This window comes from Megalopta genalis, chromosome 8 (genome assembly GCF_051020955.1).
Source record: "Megalopta genalis isolate 19385.01 chromosome 8, iyMegGena1_principal, whole genome shotgun sequence".
NCBI classification, from domain to species: domain Eukaryota; kingdom Metazoa; phylum Arthropoda; class Insecta; order Hymenoptera; family Halictidae; genus Megalopta; species Megalopta genalis.
The window spans coordinates 12,264,993-12,286,521 of record NC_135020.1 but is presented as its reverse complement, the minus strand read 5'-3'; the positions used below and the strand labels follow the sequence as shown (position 1 = coordinate 12,286,521).

At 39.2% G+C, this 21,529-nt stretch overlaps 1 protein-coding gene and 1 long non-coding RNA gene across 2 annotated transcripts; both read right to left on the bottom strand.

The window, feature by feature from the left end:
- Positions 1–1,226: 1,226 nt before the first annotated feature.
- Positions 1,227–2,442, bottom strand: LOC117227832 (uncharacterized). The gene is made up of 2 exons (XR_004492154.2): positions 2,160–2,442; positions 1,227–2,063 (listed from the first exon to the last, which is right to left on the bottom strand). It is a non-coding gene; the product is annotated as an uncharacterized LOC117227832 (long non-coding RNA).
- A 2,242-nt stretch (positions 2,443–4,684) lies between these two features.
- Positions 4,685–21,254, bottom strand: LOC117227802 (organic solute transporter subunit alpha). Its single transcript, XM_033483326.2, has 6 exons — positions 20,888–21,254; positions 13,904–14,099; positions 9,961–10,192; positions 8,668–8,824; positions 7,334–7,474; positions 4,685–5,644 (listed from the first exon to the last, which is right to left on the bottom strand). Exons 1-6 carry the CDS (start codon positions 20,976–20,978, stop codon positions 5,373–5,375), a joined length of 1,089 nt encoding a protein of 362 aa, XP_033339217.2. The 5' UTR covers positions 20,979–21,254; the 3' UTR covers positions 4,685–5,372.
- Between the last annotated feature and the right edge of the window lie 275 nt (positions 21,255–21,529).

Genomic DNA, 21,529 nt, shown 5'->3' with positions numbered 1-21,529 from the left:
AAGAGATTGCATGCCTCTATCTCATTTGCGGCGACAAAATAGCTGAATGTTCGATCGGCGCAACCTACCGGGGCCCACTTTCCTCGGTCGCCCCGGGCGATTCGCCCGAAATCCACGGAACCGTGGCGCGTTTTTTCATGGCCACGATGAAAAGGTGAAGTCATGCACCGCGGGACCGGCCCGGGCATCTGCGTCAAAGAACTCATCGGCCCGGCAAAGGGCTTTTTAAGCACGCCCGCCGCTTTAATGTTGATTTTTTGACTTAACGCGACCGTGTCCGCTCCGCTACCGGTCTCCATGTTGCGTCCACGCGCGAAATTCCGGCCAGCTGCACGTGTGTCAACATCTCTCGCCCGGTTAATGCGCAATGCACACAATAAATTATTTATAAAAAGGACCGTGGTATCCGTATTGAGGCGACGCTCCGGGTACCCGTTTATTGCGGGTCATGTCGGGTCGTGTGATTCTGCTAGGATGACTCGTTTGCTCGAGTTAACTGGAAATGCCTGTAAAGCAGACGAAGAAATATTCTGACTAAATAATAAATAATCATCTTTGTCATGACCATTGCACAGGAGTAGATAAACCCTACCATGTATTCATTCAACATGTATTTCAGACAATTACGGAAACTATTTAAGGTGCTCTATTCTAACTGAGATACTCTGTAAAATTGTATAGAATTTTATAGGATTTTGTAGGATTTTGTAGGATTTTGTAGGATTTTGTAGGATTTTGTAGGATTTTGTAGGATTTTGTAGGATTTTGTGGAATTTTATACACAATTTTATAGTATTTTATAGAATTTTATAGAATTTTATAGAATTCTGTAGAATTTTATAGAATTTTGTAGAATTTTATAGAATTCTGTAGAATTTTATAGAATTTTGTAGAATTTTACAGAATTTTTGTGGAATTTTATACAATTTTATAGTATTTTATAGAATTTTATAGAATTCTGTAGAGTTTTATTGAATTTTGTAGGATTTTGTAGAATTTCGTGGAATTTTATAGAATCTTATAGAATTTTATAGAATTTTATAGTATTTTATAGAATTTTATAGAATTCTGTAGAATTTTATTGAATTTTGTAGGATTTTGTAGAATTTCGTGGAATTTTATAGAATCTTATAGAATTTTATAGAATTTTATAGAATTTTATAGAATTGTATAAAAATCTGTAGAAACTCATAGAATTTTATAGAATTTTGTAGAACTTTATAGAATTTTATATCAATCCGAAAGGAACGAATAAAATCAGTATTTAATAGATTATACAAGTAGCATTTCTAAAAACTATTGAATTCTAAAAGAATTAATTGAAAAGGATAATTGAATCCTCGAGTTGAAATCAATTAATTATCTCTAGACCGCTTAAAAAGCGTCCGATCGTCGCAATTCCAATAAAAACCTCTTCGCATCTACGAAGAATTCCGATCCACGTGCGAACGTCGCAGCCGCCGACGAAACCGTAGATACTCGAGAACGGGAATCATCGTGCCGAGTCTCATCACCGGCTACATTTGCTCTCGCCGTCTTCGACGCTATCAAGAGTGTGGAGTACTCCGAAGACAGTCGAATCATTGGCGACGGTTCAGGCCTCGGCACAGCCGCCCCCGAGTTCCATCAAGGTTCGGGCAAAAAGTCGCCGCCTCGTCTAACCCATTATTTTAAGGTGATTACGCGCCGACGATAATTACACGTCGGAGGATGCAGCTCTCTAGTTGCAACGTAAGGACACAAGGTTTTTCTGAAGCGATCTGCCTCGAGAGCGTGGCATCGCCACGGCCGGAGAGGCACTTCGTTCCTCTCGAGGAACTCGAGGGTCCATCCAGCCCCTGTTCCGTTTCGTAAGAGCCGCGCGCAGAGGTTGCAAGTCATTTGGTTGAGCACCCACTGTGATTTGTCAGGCTCCACGCGATGCGATAATGCGTCCTGACGGCTGCTGAATCCACGGAACCGGCGACGTATGGGTTGTCTTCATCAACGGAGCGACAGCTACCGCTCCTGCGTCCCGGAGACTTTGATGCGCGGTCGGGACTGCGGTAGGCCGTGCTTACGAGCTATCGTCGAAAGATGAAGTTAGTGCAATCCGTGATAGCTCTCGGGAGACTGTTCTGCTTCGGCGTGGCAATGCACTTATTCTTATGCTCATTTACCGTGATGGAAATTTCAGGATATTCACTGTCATCATATGTTGCGTATCTTCTTATTTTTTTGCAGACTGTGTACTTGGATGATTTTGTGACGTTTCACAGATTGCACGAAACCACTGTTTTTACGCATTCGAGACGATTTTAAGGCATCGTGAGCTATATGGATTAATAAGTGTCGAAATTATATATAATTAGAGACAGTACAGTGTACATGATGTCCCATAAATGTCTCGCTGTACGGAAATGGAGGATTCCTGAGGTCATTTGGAATAACTTTTTCCTTAGCGAAAATGCAATCTGCGGCTTCGTTTACGAGTTATTAACAAAACAAAACGGACCAATGAGAGGCGAGCTCGGCTGGCGCGAGGCAGTCCAGCCAACGAGCGCACGAAAGCCCAGTTCCGTTCATTGGCTCGGCTGTCTCGCGCCAGTCGAGCTCGCCTCTCATTGGTCAGCGTTTTTCGTTAATAACTCGTAAACGAAGCCGCGGATTGCATTTTCGCTGAGGAAAAAGTTACTTCAAATGACCTCAGGAATCCCCCATTTCCGGATTGCGAGACATTTTTAGGACATCCTGTATATTTGATAGTGTTATAAACACGTATACAATGATATATGAGTCTAGCACAAATACCAAGCAATTTCATGACACTGAAAACATTAAATTCCTTAAAACAAAATAGCATTTGCGAGAGATGTTTCTTTCTATTTTAAAGAAATGTGCAACCGAATTGCATTTTTTGTCAAACGAGCCAATAGTTTTGTACGTACCAGGTCGATCATACTGAATTATGAATAATTTCTGTTTCAGTATATCAACTCCATTTCTTCGATAGCATGAACAATTTTTTTAGATGATGCAAGCCAGGTGTCAGATAATGCGATAAATGAATTTTGTGATCTTGTTCCAGTCTTTTGATTATTTCTAGAGTGGCAAATTATATAGAAACTTCGATGACAATAGCAATAATTAAACGGAAGATAAGATTCTTCAGATAAGATAAAATCGTAAAATAAGAAGCAAGAGCTTCGGTGAAGGTCTTCGTAACTACAAAAGAATACAGTTTGTTCCAATTTGTTAAAATCTGAATTCTGTACGAATTTATTTACAGTATATCATTATCACTATCTCTGTATATAATATATATTATCTCACGGCTAACGCACGAGTATAAACATGATCGTACAGCATAAACGTACAAAGTCCTGCTGTATAATAAACTTAGTACGAAGTATTACATTATGTTTGCACGTATCCCAACCAAAACGGTTACAAGACCATTTTCTCTCAGTTCTATCTACTTCTACATTACACCAATTGGAAAATGTATTTAGAAAGATAACGTCATACAAGCTTTTCACACGGTATAATAACATATAAAAACGTAGAATTACTTACATTACATTACTTCGCCAAAGTAACTGGAACCGTATTACAATCTACAAACACTGTCAATTTATTTACACGATCTTTCGACCAACATTCGTTATTCATTATTGTATATCGATTCGACAACAGTTATTGGTATAACTTCACGTACTATAATACAGGGTATCCCAAAAATGTCTCGCAATCTGAAAGTGGCGGGTTCCTCAGGTCATTCGAAGCAACTTTTTCCTTTACAAAAATTTTCTCCCAGGCACCATTAACGAGTTATTAACGAAAAACAGTGACCAATGAGAGGCGAGCTCGGCTGGCGCGAGGCGACCGAGCCAATGAGCGGAACTGGGCTTCGTGCGCGGTTCTGATTGGTCACTGTTTTTCGTTAATAACTCGTTAACGGTGCATCGGAGAACAGTTTTGTAAAGGAAAAAATTGCTTCAAATGATCTGAGGAACTCGCCATTTCCGGATTGCGAGACATTTTTGGGACACTCTGTATAACAGTTCGCGTCGACCAATCCGAGTACAATGAAAGCGACTTAATTTTACAAGTTACTGCTACAATAATCCATTACTATGCAGGTAACGCACTTAATAGAATGGGCACATAGTTACTTCGAACATAGTAACAAAGTCTTCCACGATTCCCTAATCAGTCCTTATAAATTACAAGCTACCAGGAGATAGTACGATTACAAATAATCACTCTGGTACAACGTCTTTGAGACGTTAAATATGTACATATTAATAAATCGCATCTCCAGAGTAAAGAACACGTTTGCAAATAGGTGAAGCTTCGGCTTAGGTCGATGTCCATGAAAAGTCAGTTACTTTTATTAATCATTTCTTGTTTTCTTTTTTCTTTTTAATTTTACTAAGTACTAATTTAATACTATCTTCATAAATAATCGCTTTTGCATTTTCAGTGTTTGCAGTAAATTCTGCCTAATTGACGCTCGGCTTGGAAACAAGTATGGACGATTTGCGAAGAGGAGGTTACGATTATTTCAGTATTGCGGCTCATTTTATAGTTGCTGGTAATTGGTAATTATAAAATTGTAATTGTATCTCTTCTTCCCAAATTATCCATTTTTGTGGACAAGTTGAAGGCAAAATTGGGAGAAATTACTGTATATAGTAATTTTCTAACTAATTCGCGCTCAGATTGCGCATAAAAGTGGACAATTTGGAAAGAGGAGGTGCGATTATTCGTGCCTTTCGGCTCGTTTTTATAGTTCTTGATAATTGGTAACTATAACTTCGAGCCTTACACCTCGTTTTTATAGTTGTTGATAATCAGTCACTATAAAATCAAGCCAAAAAGCTCGAATAATCGTATCTCCTCTTCCCAAATTGTCCATTTTTGTTTTCAAGCTGAGCGTCAATTAGGGAAAATTTATTGTACTTGATTAATTGTAACCTTGACAATTGTTAACTATAAATTCGAGTCTTAAACCTCGTTTTTATAGTTGTTGACAATCAGTAACTATAAAATCAAGCCGAAAGGCTCGAACAATCGTATCTCCTCTTCCCAAATTGTCCATTTTTGTGCGCAATCTGAGCGCGAATTAGGGAGAATTAGGGAGAGATTGCTATAAACCCAGATCATCGTCAAAATAAAACAAATAAACTGTAATATTCCCGTATTCAATTACTCTTCACATAACAATTCTAATCATCCGCCAGGTAAATTAGAACGCGCAATCGCCAAAATTCGCCTATTTTCAGCCGCGTCCTTCAGGATCACCTCGATCTTATGCAAGATCGATTTTTCCCGGATCTGTAGCCGAGCGTGCAACAACCTTGCGCACGACCAAAGCACACACGAGCGAATCAAATCTGATTCTCGTTGTTCCAAGGGCTTGTTAATTGGGTATTTGGCGCAACGGCGAGCTTAGGAGCGAAATCCATAGCGGTGAACGACGATGGCTGTTTGCCGGCCTCGTTGTTATTCGTTGCGCCCGCTTGTTCTGTAGTCTTGTCTCTCGGCCGATCTGTCGCCTCGGCCGACGTGTTCTCCTCCCTTTCCAGGTCCACGTAATAAACGTACCTCGCAGCGTAGCAGAGCAACAGCATCTCGATTAGCATCAGGCCATTGTAGGTTACTGAAATCGTTCGGGAGAAAGTAACAGTTCTTGTTCGCTTTATCTCAGCTCGTATGGAAATGTTATGGACTGCCTGATGTTTCTTGTTCGCGTTCTAGGCGCATTCGAGTTGCACGGAATTTCGATTTAGATGCCGGATGCGCGGCCGTACCGAAACAAAACCGAGAAGAGAACTCGCTGCTTGGGGATGAATATTGAAACGGAAATTCTAGTTTTATCTGTTAACTGGCCTGCAGGCTGTTAGGCGTTTTTTAAAAATTGCCTGCGTTAATTGCAAGGCACAGAAGATGCGTGGACGTATTTCTCATTCTTTAATTAGGGTAAATTCGCCCTAATTGGCGCTCTGATTGGGCACAAAAATGGTCAATTTGGGGAGAGGAGTTGACGAAAATGAGGTACAAGGCTCGAATAATCGTATCTCCTCTTCCCAAATTGTCCATTTTTGTGTGCAATCTGAGCGTCAATTAGGGAGAATTTACTGTATTTCATTGAGTTCGAAATAATGCAATACCATTTTTAAATTCTTTAAGTGTATATCTACTGTTCTGTATTTGATCTACTCATTTTTGTCATGAATGCATCGAATCCGCAGTCTACTGATAGCATTCGAAAATTGAAATTGCAAGAGAACCTCTTCTCGTCTGTTTTTATAGTACAAGGTTATTAAAAATGCGCGTTGCATAAATGTGCTATTATGTACTAGATTAGCGAATGGTCTACACAGTATGATATGTGTCATATACCGTTAGATATGCATAAAATTTAAAATTTCGCCACGAAGGCCAGATTTCGCACGAGAATGGCGCAAAACGAGACTGAATTTATTGGAATCTATCGCTATTTTCATTACGTTGTGTGCTTGAATCGCGAAGTTCGTTCAATCGTCTCCTATAAGGGAGCCTTCGTGATTTCGATAAGTCTGAAGTAAAAAATACAGGGTGTCTCAAAAATGTCTCGCAATCCGGAAACAGATTCCCGGGGCCATTTGAAGTAACCTTTTCCTTAACGAAAATTCAATCCGCTGCTTCGTTTACGAGTTATTAACGAAAAACACTGACCAATGAGAGATCGTGCGCGGCTAACGCCCCGCCCTCGCGACCACTGCCGCTGCGTCAGACGGCCAACGCGACGCGGTATTGACCGTAAGGGCGGAGCACCGGCCGCTCTTGCTCTCCGATTAGTCACTGTTTTTCGCTAATAACTCGTAAACGAAGCCGCGGATCGCATTTTCGCTGAGGAAAAAGTTACTTCAAATAACCTCAGGAATCACCCCATTCCAGATTGGACATTGAACAACATATTTTTGGGACACCCTGTATAAAACGTGTCATTTTGACGACGCCGAACTTGGACAGAATTCTAAAGGCAACGTTGAAAGTTCAAGTGTGGTCAGGCCGAATGTTTTGTAACCGAAAAGAGGAATATTCGCGTTCGTGACGCAAAACGAAGTCGCATTGAAATCGAACTCGCGATGAATTGAAAGGAACTTCGGGCAGCTAACCGCAGGTTGATCGATGGTTCTCGGCGCGCCTCGTCGACAATGAGTCGCATTAAAATACGAAAAGGCTGAAAAGGCTGGGAAGGAGGTTCGCGACTCGTCGCCCGGCGAGTCGTTGCCGTCATCGTTACTATAAACGCGACCATTATTTTCGTTTTCTTCGCGAGACGAAAAATGAAGGAGAGAATTACCGTTCGCGTAGATCTGCGGCGTGATTGGCGGGTCGCATGGAAACAGGCCCGTCTGCGACAAACTCTTGACAATGAACCCCTGCAGCTTGGAGAACAGCAGCACCATCTGGGACACCGAGGCTTTGCGATGCAGTTTCGCCTCTGTGAAAATGACCGCAGGTCAGAAGCGTATATATCCATTAGCGCCATGGGGGCGGGGGACAATGGGGGTTTCCCAAAACCATGGAAATTGCTTCCTGTCCCGCGTTACTTGTGTGGTCCCACGGGATAATCGCTAGGCGTTCGGTTGCCGGCACTCTCTGCTCTTACTTTCGCCGCTTCGGAATGAACTTCTCGGAATATTTAACGGACGGAATCGAATTTGTACGCTCGCATTCGGACGCGGCGAATGTACCATTTATGGTAATTCGTGAACGAGCGCCGAAAACAGCGCGAATAAGTCGTGCTTCATTCCCGGAACGCAATTATTTTAGTTTCCTGGTAAGTTCATCGAATTTTTCATCCACGCTCGCGTCAAGTTCGCCCGAAATTTGCCCCCGTGTACAAAAATAACCTTTTTTTTGAAATTTAGAAACATATTGATTTTTGATAAGAGAAAAAGGCCACCGTTATATTTGTAGATGAAATTTGGTAATTTCAACTTCGTAGCATTTTAGGCGACGTCGTGACGAATTCAACGACGTTGATTGATGACTTTCAAGTGACATTGAAGAAAAAATTGCCACTAATCGATTGCTATAATATTTGAAACAATTCGACGAGACATAGCAAAATAACCAAAATAACCAAAATAACCAAAATAACCAAAATAATCAAAATAATAAAAATAATTAAAATAATTAAAATAATTAAAATAACCAAAATAATCAAAATAATCAAAATAATCAAAATAATCAAAATAACCAAAATAACCAAAATAATCAAAATAATCAAAATGACCAAAATAACCAAAATAACTAAAATAACCAAAATAACCAAAATTACTGAACTAACCAAAATAACAAAAAGAACATAAATAATCAAAGTAACCAAATAACCAAAATAACAAAAATAAGAAAATAACCTTGAGATGATTATAGTCTACAGTTACAGTGATTTCGAACGATCGAAATACGTTTTGCGAAACGTCCGATAAATCCCGCAAAGAAGATTCGAATTCGGGTTCTGGGGATCGATAATAACGTCGGCGGGGACGCGTGGTCGAGGCGAAGGGAAACGCAGAAAATTGCTTTGCGGTCGCGTGTTTTGAATAATGTCGTACGGCGGCGCGCAGATAACAGGACCAGATTATGCAGTCCGATCCTTCCTCTTAATTAAGCATACACGATTTTTACCTGGAGCAACTTCCTGCAGACTCTTCACCGTAATAGTCAGCCCATATATTCCGAAAAGTATGCTAGTCATACACAATGGCTGCAGCCATATGCCGTATTTTGTTATTAGGTTAGGCTCCTCGATCGACATGATCAGGAATATGCAATAAGATAGCGTCTGCAAAGAAACAACAGAGATCTTAATAATACTAATTAACTTACTAACGAGAACGAAAAATAACCGTACGAAAAACTTTTCGTCATTTTTATCAATTTCATGCATCGACTATACGTTTAATTATCATTAAATAATTTTAGCAAGTTAGATATAGTAACTAGACTTTGAATTTCGAAATTAAATTCCAAATTAAATTGCAAATCAGTGCAAATGTATTCACAGAATTTCTAAGTATACAGGGTGAGCAACAAATTAGTCCCCACGACTTTTCAGCCCCTTCCAGTGGTCTATTATACTATTATATTATATTACATTGAACTCATTAAAATTATTAAATGAAATAATATAACATTCTTAAATTCTATTAAGAGAATTCCTGTTTTGTTATGACTGGATAAAATCTGTATACTAACCTTGCACGTTACAAAATCATATATTATATTATATAATAGATTACATAATATATAATTATATTAATTATAATATATAACTATATGTTATAATATATATTATATTATAATAATTATTATTATGTATATTATATTATAATAATTATTGTTATGTATATTATATTATAATAATTATTGTTATATATATTATATTATAATTATAATAATAATTATTATATATATTATATTATAATTATAATAATAATTATTATTATATATTATATAATATATTATAATATTATAAACCATTTAACTGTGTGAATGTTTCCAGAAAATTTTTCCAGTGAGTATCTTCGACTTTAAAAATCAATGAATTTTAGCACTCACCGTAAAGAATATTCCCATCGATTGTTTCGGTATAGAAAAGAAAATACTCTACGCAAATAATAGCACAAAAAGCACACAGCCCGGCTCAAAAATGACAGCCCCATCGCGAAGAAATAAAAGAACAGCACTCTCGAAACAGATGACGGGTGGAATTTGTGAATAGCGCAAGAACGAGGAATAGAGAAAAAGAAACCTGTTCGTTAGGCGCGGAGATTTCGGAAAATAATGCAAGCTGTTTTCCATGAATACTGTGGTAGCCTCTCTGTTAAGTTAATGACCGAGAAACCTTCGCCGCGGTAGGCACGACGAGAGTCGGGTTCGACGTCGAGAAAGCGAAGTCAGCGGAAAATAAGAAATAACCTGGATAATAGGAAGCTGGAGGACCATGAGCCCGAGCCAGGACAAATTGGCGTCGGACATTTCGAGTTCCGGAAAGGGCAGGCAGGGCCAGCAGCAACACGGGCCGACCCTCAGCCTTAATGGCGGCGACGTCGTCACTATTTTGCGACCGATGTAGACCAGCAACAGATAGAGCCAGTACAACACCGTCGTTAAGAATACCTGTGTGACCGCCTCCGACAGCAACTGGGTCCTGGAACATCATTGGAAACAAAAAAGAAAAATGATAGCGTATCAGCGCGCGGAATCGTTCTCCGCGACGATAAAGATTCATCCGCGCGGTTCTGCCCGCGCGGCACAATGGCGGCACAATTAGCGGAGGACTGAAATTGTGGGTTCGTTTGGGTCATCACGGTACGGAACCGTGCGTGCGCGTCCTTACGGGGCGCCATTAATATGCGGCCAACAATCCCGACACACGAATGTTCTGGGACTTTTTAACTGATGGGAATACAAAACGGGCATTATGCAATTTGGACTGCTCGGCGTGTAATCAACTTCTGAAGATTACAATTCTGGGAGGCACGAAATGGTCGCCGAGCAGCCTCGTGTGCGCAATCATCGTGCAATCAACTTTTGAAGATTAAAATCCCAGGACTTTTTGGGGTCATCAAGACAGAGAGACAAGAGAGAGAGAGAGAGAGAGAGAGAGAGAGAGAGAGAGAGAGAGAGAGGGAGAGAGAGAGAGGGAGAGAGAGAGAGAGAGGGAGAGAGAGAGAGAATGGTCCTTGCACGAGTTTACTTACGGAATCACTGTGTAATCTATCGTCGGGGATTAACGCTCTGGAAATGTCCAGAAAACATCTCCATAAAATGGTTCTCGTGTCTACGGCACTCGAACACCGGCGGACGAAAGATTAAGACGAATAGCAAGGGAGAAAGGAAATAGTAAAATGCACCGTGGTTGCATGTCTCTTCTAAAACGACGTTCCGCGTATTACAATTCATCATAAGAAACACTGGGCTGTGGTGAAAGATTTTATTTCATTATTATTACATTATTATATTATTGTATTATTATATTATTATATTATTATATTATTATATTATTATATTATTATATTATTATATTATTATGTTATTATATTATTATATTATTATATTATTATATTACTATATTATTACATTATCATATTATTATATTATTATATTATTATATTATTACATTATTATATTATTATATCGTTATATTACTATATTATTATATTATTAACACATTCAGCGCCGACTATCAACCACTAATTGATATTAATTGGTAAAAATGAATATTAATTGATACTAATTGTATTAATTGGAAAAAAATAATATTAATTGATACTAATTGTATTAATTGGTAAAAAATAATATTAATTGACACCAGTTGGCATTAATTGGTAAAAATTACTATTAATTGATACCAATTGGTATTAATTGGCGAAAAATACTATTGGTTTGTACTAATTGGTATTACTTGGTAAAAATTAATATTAATCGATACTAATTGCTATTAACTGTGAACCCAAACTAGAAAATTAAATTCATCATATTGGAACTCTTTCGCATCCGAAACATCCTGGCCAAATTCAGTTCGTTCGAATGTATTGCAATGAAAATGAATGTTCAAAACTGATAAAAAATTAGTATCACCCATATATGTCCGACGTGACACCCAGAACACTAAAAAAGCGAGACCCGCATCTACACGTATACTACGCAATTCAACGCGCGTATAACTGAAATTAAAATTCATCGTCCTCAAATTGTGACCGCTACCGTATGCGAAGAAGCTATCCAGAAAATGGAACTGGTCCAGCTGAACTCTCCTCGAAAAGTCCTTTCGGTTGCGCGGCCGGAATATTTAGATCGAGAATTGTTGGGGGGGACACGTCGGAAATATTGATGGGGTTTTCACGGCAATGGAATTTCCGTGTCACTATACCGTCGCCCTTCGGCTTATCGGTAAAACCGATCGAATTTTCGGCGTAAACCGCGCGCAGGTGTGACACGGGCCGGCGACGGGTACGCTCTATCTCGGGAAATCATGATCATTAGGGTGCCGCGGCCCCAGTTTTTCTCCGGCCGTGTTTTTCGGGGTCGTTAAAAACTGTCTCAAGGAGATGCTGTCCCTTTTGTCCGGGACCTTGCGGGTCATTCGATCGCGTTTCCGCTTTTTCTCGAGGCCCCTTAAGTGGATTTTCTGGTTTACTTCATTGCCAACGCTTCGTTACCTCCCGTGTCGAGACTGGACACGCCTTATCGACTTTTTTGTATTCTCCGGTTGTTGCATGTGAACCTCCGTCCTACTAAATTAATCTCCGAAGGCAGCCCGAGAGAGAGAGAGAGAGAGAGAGAGAGAGAGAGAGAGAGAGAGCCCGCCAGTCTCATCGCACCGACGTGAGTCTCAGAATTTTTTCCAACGTCCCGAGCCGCTGTCAACTTTTAGCGCTTTGTTGATCGGTTGCCCTGTGATTATCGACAATGTTTTTCATTGGTTTACTCGCGTTAAATGTCGAGCTCGTGCACGAAGGATAAACGTGTAAAACGTATTGCAACCACCATGGGTATCTGTAACGTGTGTATAAACTACGCTCTTGTTTTGCAGTAATGCAATATTTTGTAGCTCATTCGATTAATGAAATAGTGCCTACTTATTTTCATTACCGATTTTCGATGATTAAGTAACGATTTCAATGTACCATGATATTACCTTCTTCACATAGTTCTTTTTTTAATAAGATAATATATTACATTAATATTATATAACATTATTATTATTATTATTAATATTATATTATTAATATTATATTGTCAATATTATTAATATTAATATTATATTATTAATATTATATTGTCAATATTATTAATATTAATATTATATTGTCAATATTATTAATATTAATATTATATTGTCAATATTATTAATATTAATATTATATTGTCAATATTATTAATATTAATATTATATTATTAATATTAATATTATATTGTCAATATTATTAATATTAATATTATATTGTCAATATTATTAATATTAATATTATATTGTCAATATTATTAATATTAATATTATATTGTCAATATTATTAATATTAATATTATATTATTAATATTATTAATATTAATATTATATTGTCAATATTATTAATATTAATATTATATTGTCAATATTATTAATATTAATATTATATTATTAATATTATATTGTCAATATTATTAACATTAATATTATATTATTAATATTATTATTATTATTATTATTATTAATAATACATCCGCGAAAGCCACTATAGCGACGCGTCGTGCCTAAAAGGTTAACATAAAAATTATTTTAGAACGTGATATAACAAATTTTTAGCGATGTCTCAGACTCACCACTCGAGTGCAAAGCGTTAATTATAATGATTATATTTTCACGTAAAGACACTATAGTTCGTTATTCCTTCCTATTATCATTTTAAGGTTACTTAGTTTTTAAATATGTTGAACCCCAAAATCATGCTATCCAGTGCCGTAGAAGTTCAGTGTCGCGCAAAGGTCTCCGCAATTTCCTTATCGCGTTATAGTGGAAACAGTGCCATAGGTTGCAGTGCTTATACGCGGGTTCCCGCAATTTATCCTATCGTGTTAGTGCGAAACCGTGTTGTATTTACTTTCACGAATCATTATTGACGATACACAAGTAGAAAATGCTTCGCAGCCTTGAGTATTATTTATCGGCGTCTATTAAAATGTTACTGAAACTGTGAACGACCCAGTTCGATGTCCGAGTTTCAATAACGGTAGACACCGCGCTTGATCGCTATCATTAGAAGAGCGACGTCGCTTATTCGATTTTTTGTTCGTATTGAAAACGCGTGCATCGCCGTACCAAGAATTCGATCTAAAACGATATTGTCAGAAGTTTGCGATGCGTGTATGTATGTACCTTGGTATTGCTATCGCTGTCAAACTGCAAATACTTGCGACCGGATACATCGACAGGATCATGATGCTGCTGGTTTTGTAGAAACTCGACTCTTTTTGGTAGAAAACATTGTGGCAAGCATCCACGGCGAAGTATAACGTCAAAGTAGTCAACACCGCGCCGGAACTTAGCAGTCCTATTCCGAAGGCACCTAACCCTGAAAAACACGCACGATTTAAAAATCACGTACAAACTGAGCTGATAATATTAATAATAATAATATTATTATAATACTACTAATATAATATTATTATGATATAATATTAATAATATAATATTACCAATAATAATATTATTATAATATAATACTACTAATATAATATTATTATGATATAATATTAATAATATAATATTACCAATAATAATATTATTATAATATAATACTAATAATATAATATTATTATAATATAATACTAATAATATGATATTATTATAATATAATATTACTAATAACAATATTATTATAATATAATATTACTAGTAATAATATTATTATAATATAATATTAATAATAATATTATTATTATAATATAATACTATTAATATAATATTATTATAATATAATATTAATAATAATATTATTATAATATAATATTACTAATAACAATATTATTACAATATAATATTACTAGTAATAATATTATTATAATATAATATTAATAATAATATTATTATTATAATATAATACTATTAATATAATATTATTATAATATAATATTAATAATAATATTATTATAATATAATATTACTAATAACAATATTATTATAATATAATATTACTAGTAATAATATTATTATAATATAATATTAATAATAATATTATTATTATAATATAATACTATTAATATAACATTAATAATAATATTATTATAATATAATATTACTAATAACAATATTATTATAATATAATATTAATAATAATAATATTAATAATATTATACAAAAAATCGAGCAGACGTTTTCTTTTTTTTTAGCAACATTGTAAAAAGAACGAGAATAAAAGAAACCGATAAAATGATATTTCCTTGATAATGAAGATTAATAACTTGAGAAGTTTAATCGCGACGATCTGAGACCGGGAAAAACGATACAGTGCGGCGAGATTGTATGTACATTGAGCTGCAGAACACTGAAACGAGATTGAAGTGCAGTGACACGTTCTCACGTTCAAACACGGATCGAGATAGAGACGGAATTGCAAACAACGTTAGAATAACATGTATTTTATCGCCACTGTTTATTTGAATTCTGCCTATCGGTCAAAGGAGTCCGTTATGTTATATATGTATGTACGTAGCTATGTATGCACCGAGTGAAATAATTTGCGGAAGCGTCGATACGGATGATCGATTGCAAGCAAAAAAGCGGAGCGTGAACGTTTCTGTATCAGAAAAATCGTAACCCATAAATATTAGCCCGAGATTGCAGCTGGCAAAGATACCTTCACGGTTGATCTTTGCAGTATGCAATTCATTCTATGGATGCGTCATATTTGCAGATGCGGTTGACGATAAAAATGGTCGAACTTATTACGATGAAAATTGTTCGAACTAACGTTGTCGTTTCATTGGGTTTAAATATTATTCTTTCGTAACAATAATTTAACCGTCGACTATGTCAATCTGCGAACCTTCCAGTGAGACTTTCGATTACAAATCCTGTCGTATACATTGTTATTTTATCATCGTATACATTGTAAAATCTAATAAAATCTGTCTAATTGTACGGGGATCATAAATGGTCATTGTTTTCGTTATGAAATTGTTTCTTTGGCAGGATGCTTGCGTCACACAGCTTGGGAAATTCAGGATTACAAGAACTACGAGTGGTGCAACAGACTATAATAACTTTTTATCTCGCGTCTATTTTGAGATTTCAAAGAACGGCGATACCATTTGCCAACATCGTCGCTTGTCTTATCAAAACAACACGCTCGAAACGATAGTAAAAGTTCACTAATCTTTCTAAACAATCCCCTGTTCTTCGGTTCTTAAAAGGGTTAGGCTCTCGATTTGACCTTGACGGAGTTGATCGTCGCGTTGTAGTTACGAATTTTCGATTCGAACTCTTAAATCTCTCGATATCTACGAGAACTGTCAGCGGTATCTCGTGACGTCACGCTCGCGACATTGACACTACGCTGGCCGAATATTGCAAATATCTCGACAATAACTAAAAAGCGGTCATTTCCACAACCGAGGCGACGTAGCTTGGTCTTTTGGGAATCTAAATTTTCCACTCTTGAATTGCACACTTCGATATCGAAGCGTCTATTCTCGTTGGCGTCTATTAGGTTGGTGCATATGAAATGTTGAGTTTTCTTTACAAGCGAACGTTCGTCTCCCTGTTTTTGTTATCCTTTTGTTTTTTGCATAACCTCGATTATAGGCTCACTGTCCATTGCCAGAGTCACGTTTCAACAAAGAAGATTTTCTCAATAGTGTTCCATTTTGTTATTTATTTTGAATTTCGTAAGAATATGAATTCAACCGATATTCGTGTAATTTTTTTAGACGAGTATAAACTTGGTATTAATGTTGCAAAAGCTGCGCGCAATATAAACCAGGCGTTCGGGGAGAATTAACGATCGAAAAGTGCAGCGTTGCTTTGAAAATTTTCGGTCCGGTGATTTTTCCCTAGAAAATGGACCGCGTGGAAGACCCAAAACGTCTGTGAAAAATGATGCTCCGAAAGCATCGGTGGAAACGAATGTGACCGGAGTAATTCGCTACTCGTTCCTTCGAACTGAGGAGACATTTATTGCAAATCTGGCCACCGCGAAAGTGGCGCAGATATGTTTCCTCGCCAGGTCTGGCATACACAAGAAATTTAGTACCCACCCCCCGACGGAACACCTACGAGGGGTCCGAACGTGGGTAAATCGCCGCCTTCGCTCATCGTTCATTAGGCTGGGTACGGAAGACCCAGTCTTAACTCCGCGTCCGTGTAAGGAGTTTTGTGGTTTGCTTTGCCCCCAAAGTGCCACACGACAGCAATTGTATAGCGTGTCAGGCTAGGGGGGGAAACTGAGGAGACAATTACAGCCGAAAAGTACCGCCGGTACATCGATGAAATGCACGAAAAATTGAAAATTATACGCCCATCGCTTGTTAATCGGCGTGGCCAAATACTTCTCCGCGACAACGCTCGGCCGCACACGTCGTACAAATCAATTGCGAGATTAAATGAATTAAAACATGAAATTTTGCAGCACCCAGCTTATTCGCCGGATCTTTCGCCAACCGACTTTCATTTCTTTAAACATTTAGAACAGATTTTACGGGCTGAACGGTATGAAAATGAAGACAGGCTGAAAAATTCCATATCAGAGTTTATCGATTCTAAAGATCAGAATTTCTTTAAGACAGGCATCTGTGCGTTAAAATCTCGTTGGGAAAAGTGTATCGAAGCGAATGGAGTATATTTTGATTAAATAAACAGCTTTTGAAAAAAGATACGCAGTTTTATATGTTCACTTAAAAATCCGACATTTCATACGCGCCAACCTAATAATACACATACAGTAAATTCTCCTTAATTGACGCTTATATTGCGCACAAAAATGGACAATTTGGGAAAAGAAGATTCAATTATTCGAGCCTTGACGGGGCTCGTTTTTATAGTCGCCGATTGTCAACAATTATAAAAACGAGGTGGATGACTCGAATTATCGTATCTGCTCTTCCCAAATTGTCAATTTTTGTTTACAAGTTGAGGGACAATTGGAGAGAAGTTGCTGTATTCGGGTTTCGCGGCTCGTTTTTATAGTTGTTAACAATCGACGATTATAGAAACGAGCCTCGAGGCTCGAACGATCGTATCTCCTCTTCCCAAATCGTCCATTTTTGTGCACAATCTGAGCGTCAATTACAGAGAACTCACAATATATGGTTTTCTTCTTATGGTGCTCTCGAACTTCGCGCCCTCACTTCTCATTGGTCAGCGTTTTTCGTGAATAACTCGTAAACAAAGCCGCAGATTGCATTTTCGCAAAGGAAAAAGTTGCTTAGAATGACCTCAGCTACCCCTCATTTTCGGCTGTTAAAATAATTGTGGAGCACCCTGTATACGCGTGGATTGTCACAGCGTGCCGCGAGCCACGCTTGATTGCTGTCCACATACAACGATTTTCAGCATACATGTATAACAAATACGAATCTCACGTATGAATAAACATTACACCGTCCGACGATAATTTGGCAATCTGCATCTCGTTCCAGCCAATCTTCATCCTTGCGTCGCCGGCGCGCCGTCAGAATTCAAATCGGCAAGGAACGTCGCTGGATGGATCCGGCGACAATGTCAACTTTGTTGCACCGTGGAATCATCAACCGAGGAATTTCGTTCAGCCGCGGACATCTGCCGCGCGACGGCGTCGGAAAAGGCGCAACAAAAAGCCCCGTCCGATAAGTTATTCAATGCATTCTCGTCGGCGCGGCGGGCGCAGTTGCATTTAACCGCGGCGCGCGGTTCGTTCGCTTTGCGAAAGAAGATTGCCTTGTCCAACTTTCCCCGAGGACAAAATTTACCCTCGTTAAAAATTCATTGCCGCGAATTGATTCGGTCGCCGCGACGATCGGGGGACGGTTATGCATATATACACTGTTGCAAAAATATCGGCCGCGGCGCAAAAAAGGAGGAGCATTTTAATTCGGCAATTTAAATCAGTCGACGCCGCCCCGTCGTATTCATTTATTCCGCGACGGCGACGGCGGCGGCGGTTTTATTTTCATTCCGGGTGAAAGCACCCGACGGTGTCATCTCCTATCCTTCATGCAAATACGGAACGGCCGGTTTCGAGGGTTTAAATTGGTAACCGGCGAAAAATGAGGCCGCGTCAAATTTTGATCTCCAATCACCGCGCGATCACGAGGCTCGAATTTAAACCCGCGGGTTGACAATTTCTCGCCGGCTTTCCGAAATTCCCCCGACCCGGAACAATATTCGAAACGCGACGATTTTACTTCCAGGTTGCGCAATTATCCTCTTTCGAGGAAGCCAACGCGTTTCGCGTCGAGCACACGCGCGAGCCACGGGCTGGGACTTTCACCGAGCTGCGCGCGTTCTGCGCATGCTCCGTGGATCGGAGCACGCGAAGCTATCATTGACAGAAAGATCGCACGGTGCCAGGCTATCAGTGATTGGATAATCGACCACCCTGCAGGATATGTTTCCATTGTTTTCTCCAACATTTTCCGCGACGACGATCCGCCGCGTTTCGCCGGCGTCGCCGTTTTAGACAGCGTCCACCGATGCTCGCGCGATTCGCGAAACGGTACCCGCTGAACGGCGGTCTCCGCAATGCTCGCTGCCTCGCTTTCTAGACACTACGACGCTTCTACGTAATCGTTACACGTTTTTTCCGGGCAATTCGACCGTCTTACGGCGTCGATGGAGGTACATTGTATAATCGATCCGCGTGTTTCGCGCGCCTTTCCCCGGCACCGAAAACGTAGCCAGAGGCCCGGTAAATGTACAGTTATGTTTTGTAAAAGTGGTACAGCTGTGTAAACGATGGACCTCGACTGGACCGCGATTTTATGAGATATTCCGTAATTGGACAATGCTTGGACGACGATTGAAACTCGAGCACGATGGAGCAGCGCCTAATTGGCGCTGAGATTGTGCAGAAAAATGGACGATTTGGGAAGAGGAGAGGCGATTATTCGAGATTTGCGCTTCGTTTTTATAATTATTGACAATTGGTAACTATAAAAACGAGTCGCGAGGCTCGAATTCGCGAGGCTCCTCTTCCCAAATTGTCAATGTTCGTGCGCAAATTGAGCGCGAATTAGGGAGATATTAGTGTACAGTAAAGTTTCCCTAATTGACGCTGAGATTTGTGCAGAAAAATGGACAATTTGGGAAGAGGAGATGCGATTGTTCGAGCCTCGTTTTTATAATTGTTGAAAATCGGTAACTATAAAAACGAGTTGCGAGGCTCCTCTTCCAAAATTGTCCATTTTTGTGCGCAAATGGAGCGCGAATTAGGGAGAAATTGGTGTATAGTAAAGTCTCCTTAACTGACGCTCTGATTGTGCAAAAAATGGACGATTTGGGAAGAGGAGATGCGATTATTCGCGCCTCGTTTTTATAATTGTTGAAAATCGGTAACTATAAAAACGAGTCGCGAGGCTCCTCTTCCAAAATTGTCCATTTTTGTGCGCAAATTGAGCGCGAATTAGGGAGAAATTGGTGTATAGTAAAGTCTCCTTAACTGACGCTCTGATTGTGCAAAAAATGGACGATTTGGGAAGAGGAGATGCGATTATTCGCGCCTCGTTTTTATAATTGTTGAAAATCGGTAACTATAAAAACGAGTCGCGAGGCTCCTCTTCCAAAATTGTCTATTTCTATGCGCAAATTGAGCGCCAATTAGGGAGAAATTAGTGTACAGTAAAGTCTCCCTAATTGACACTGAAATTGTGCAGACAAATGGACAATTTGGGAACAGGAGAAACGATTATTCGAGCCTTGCAGCTCCGTTTTACAATTATTGACAATCGACAACTATAAAAATGAGCCGCGAGGCTCAAATAATCGTCTCTTCTCTTCCAAGATTGTCCATGTCTGTGCGCAACCTGAGCGCGAATTAGGGAGCAATTAGTGTACAGTAAAGCCTCCTTAACTGACGCTGAGATCGTGCAAGAAAAGTGGACAATTTGGGAACAGGAGATACGATTATTCGAGCCTTGCAGCTCCGTTTTACAATGATTGACAATCGGCGACTATAAAGACGAGTCGCGAGGCTCGAATTCGCGAGGCTCCTCTTCCCGAATTGTCCATTTTTCTGCACAATCTCAGCGTCAATTAGAGCGACACTACCGTAATTGGATTCGATAGGAGAATGTTTCGACGAGTTTTCGGCATGATCGATTCAGGATGAAAGAGAACTCGCGTTTATAGCGATCGGCTCGGGTGAAAGTAAAAAGCCAAGTAACTTACTTTCTATGTGTTCGATCGCGGAAGGCACGTAATCCTCGTCGCAGCTAAGATTCCTGAAGGTGTTCCCTACGGTCTCGATCTGGGCCGTCATCGTGGTCGCACTTGGAGCCCTTCAGACTCGTCCCGAGGTGAAACCCTTTTTCCTTTCCGGCAGCGATATCGGCCGCTGGTCCGACAAGCCTCGCAAACGGGGAGAAACGGAGCCGCGGTGTTCAGCGTTTTAAAAACGACGGGACAGCCGAAGCCACCTTAGCCGGCGCGAACAGTGAGAGTGAGTCCCCACTTTTACCGCCGCCGGATCGGTATGTTGTAACGGATCGGTGGAAAAATCAATATTATCACGATAAAGCGCGGCGCGTACCTGCGATACCTTCTGTTTTCCACGGCGGACGGATTTTTTTTCGCGGCTCTGTTTGGAGGACGGAACCAATCGCGAGGCTGCCGCGACGTTATCGCGTTTCCATTCGAGCCCCACTCTTCGCGAGTCAGATCGTTTTTTGGACTGATTTTGAAAATTCGTGGCGGTCGTGGAGTGAACATTTTCGGAGGCAGAAAGACGGGAGAGAGAATTGTTTTCTCGACGATAAATGGTTCAGTGTTATATTTCAAATATATATTTAATGTTCAGATTGTAAAATATGG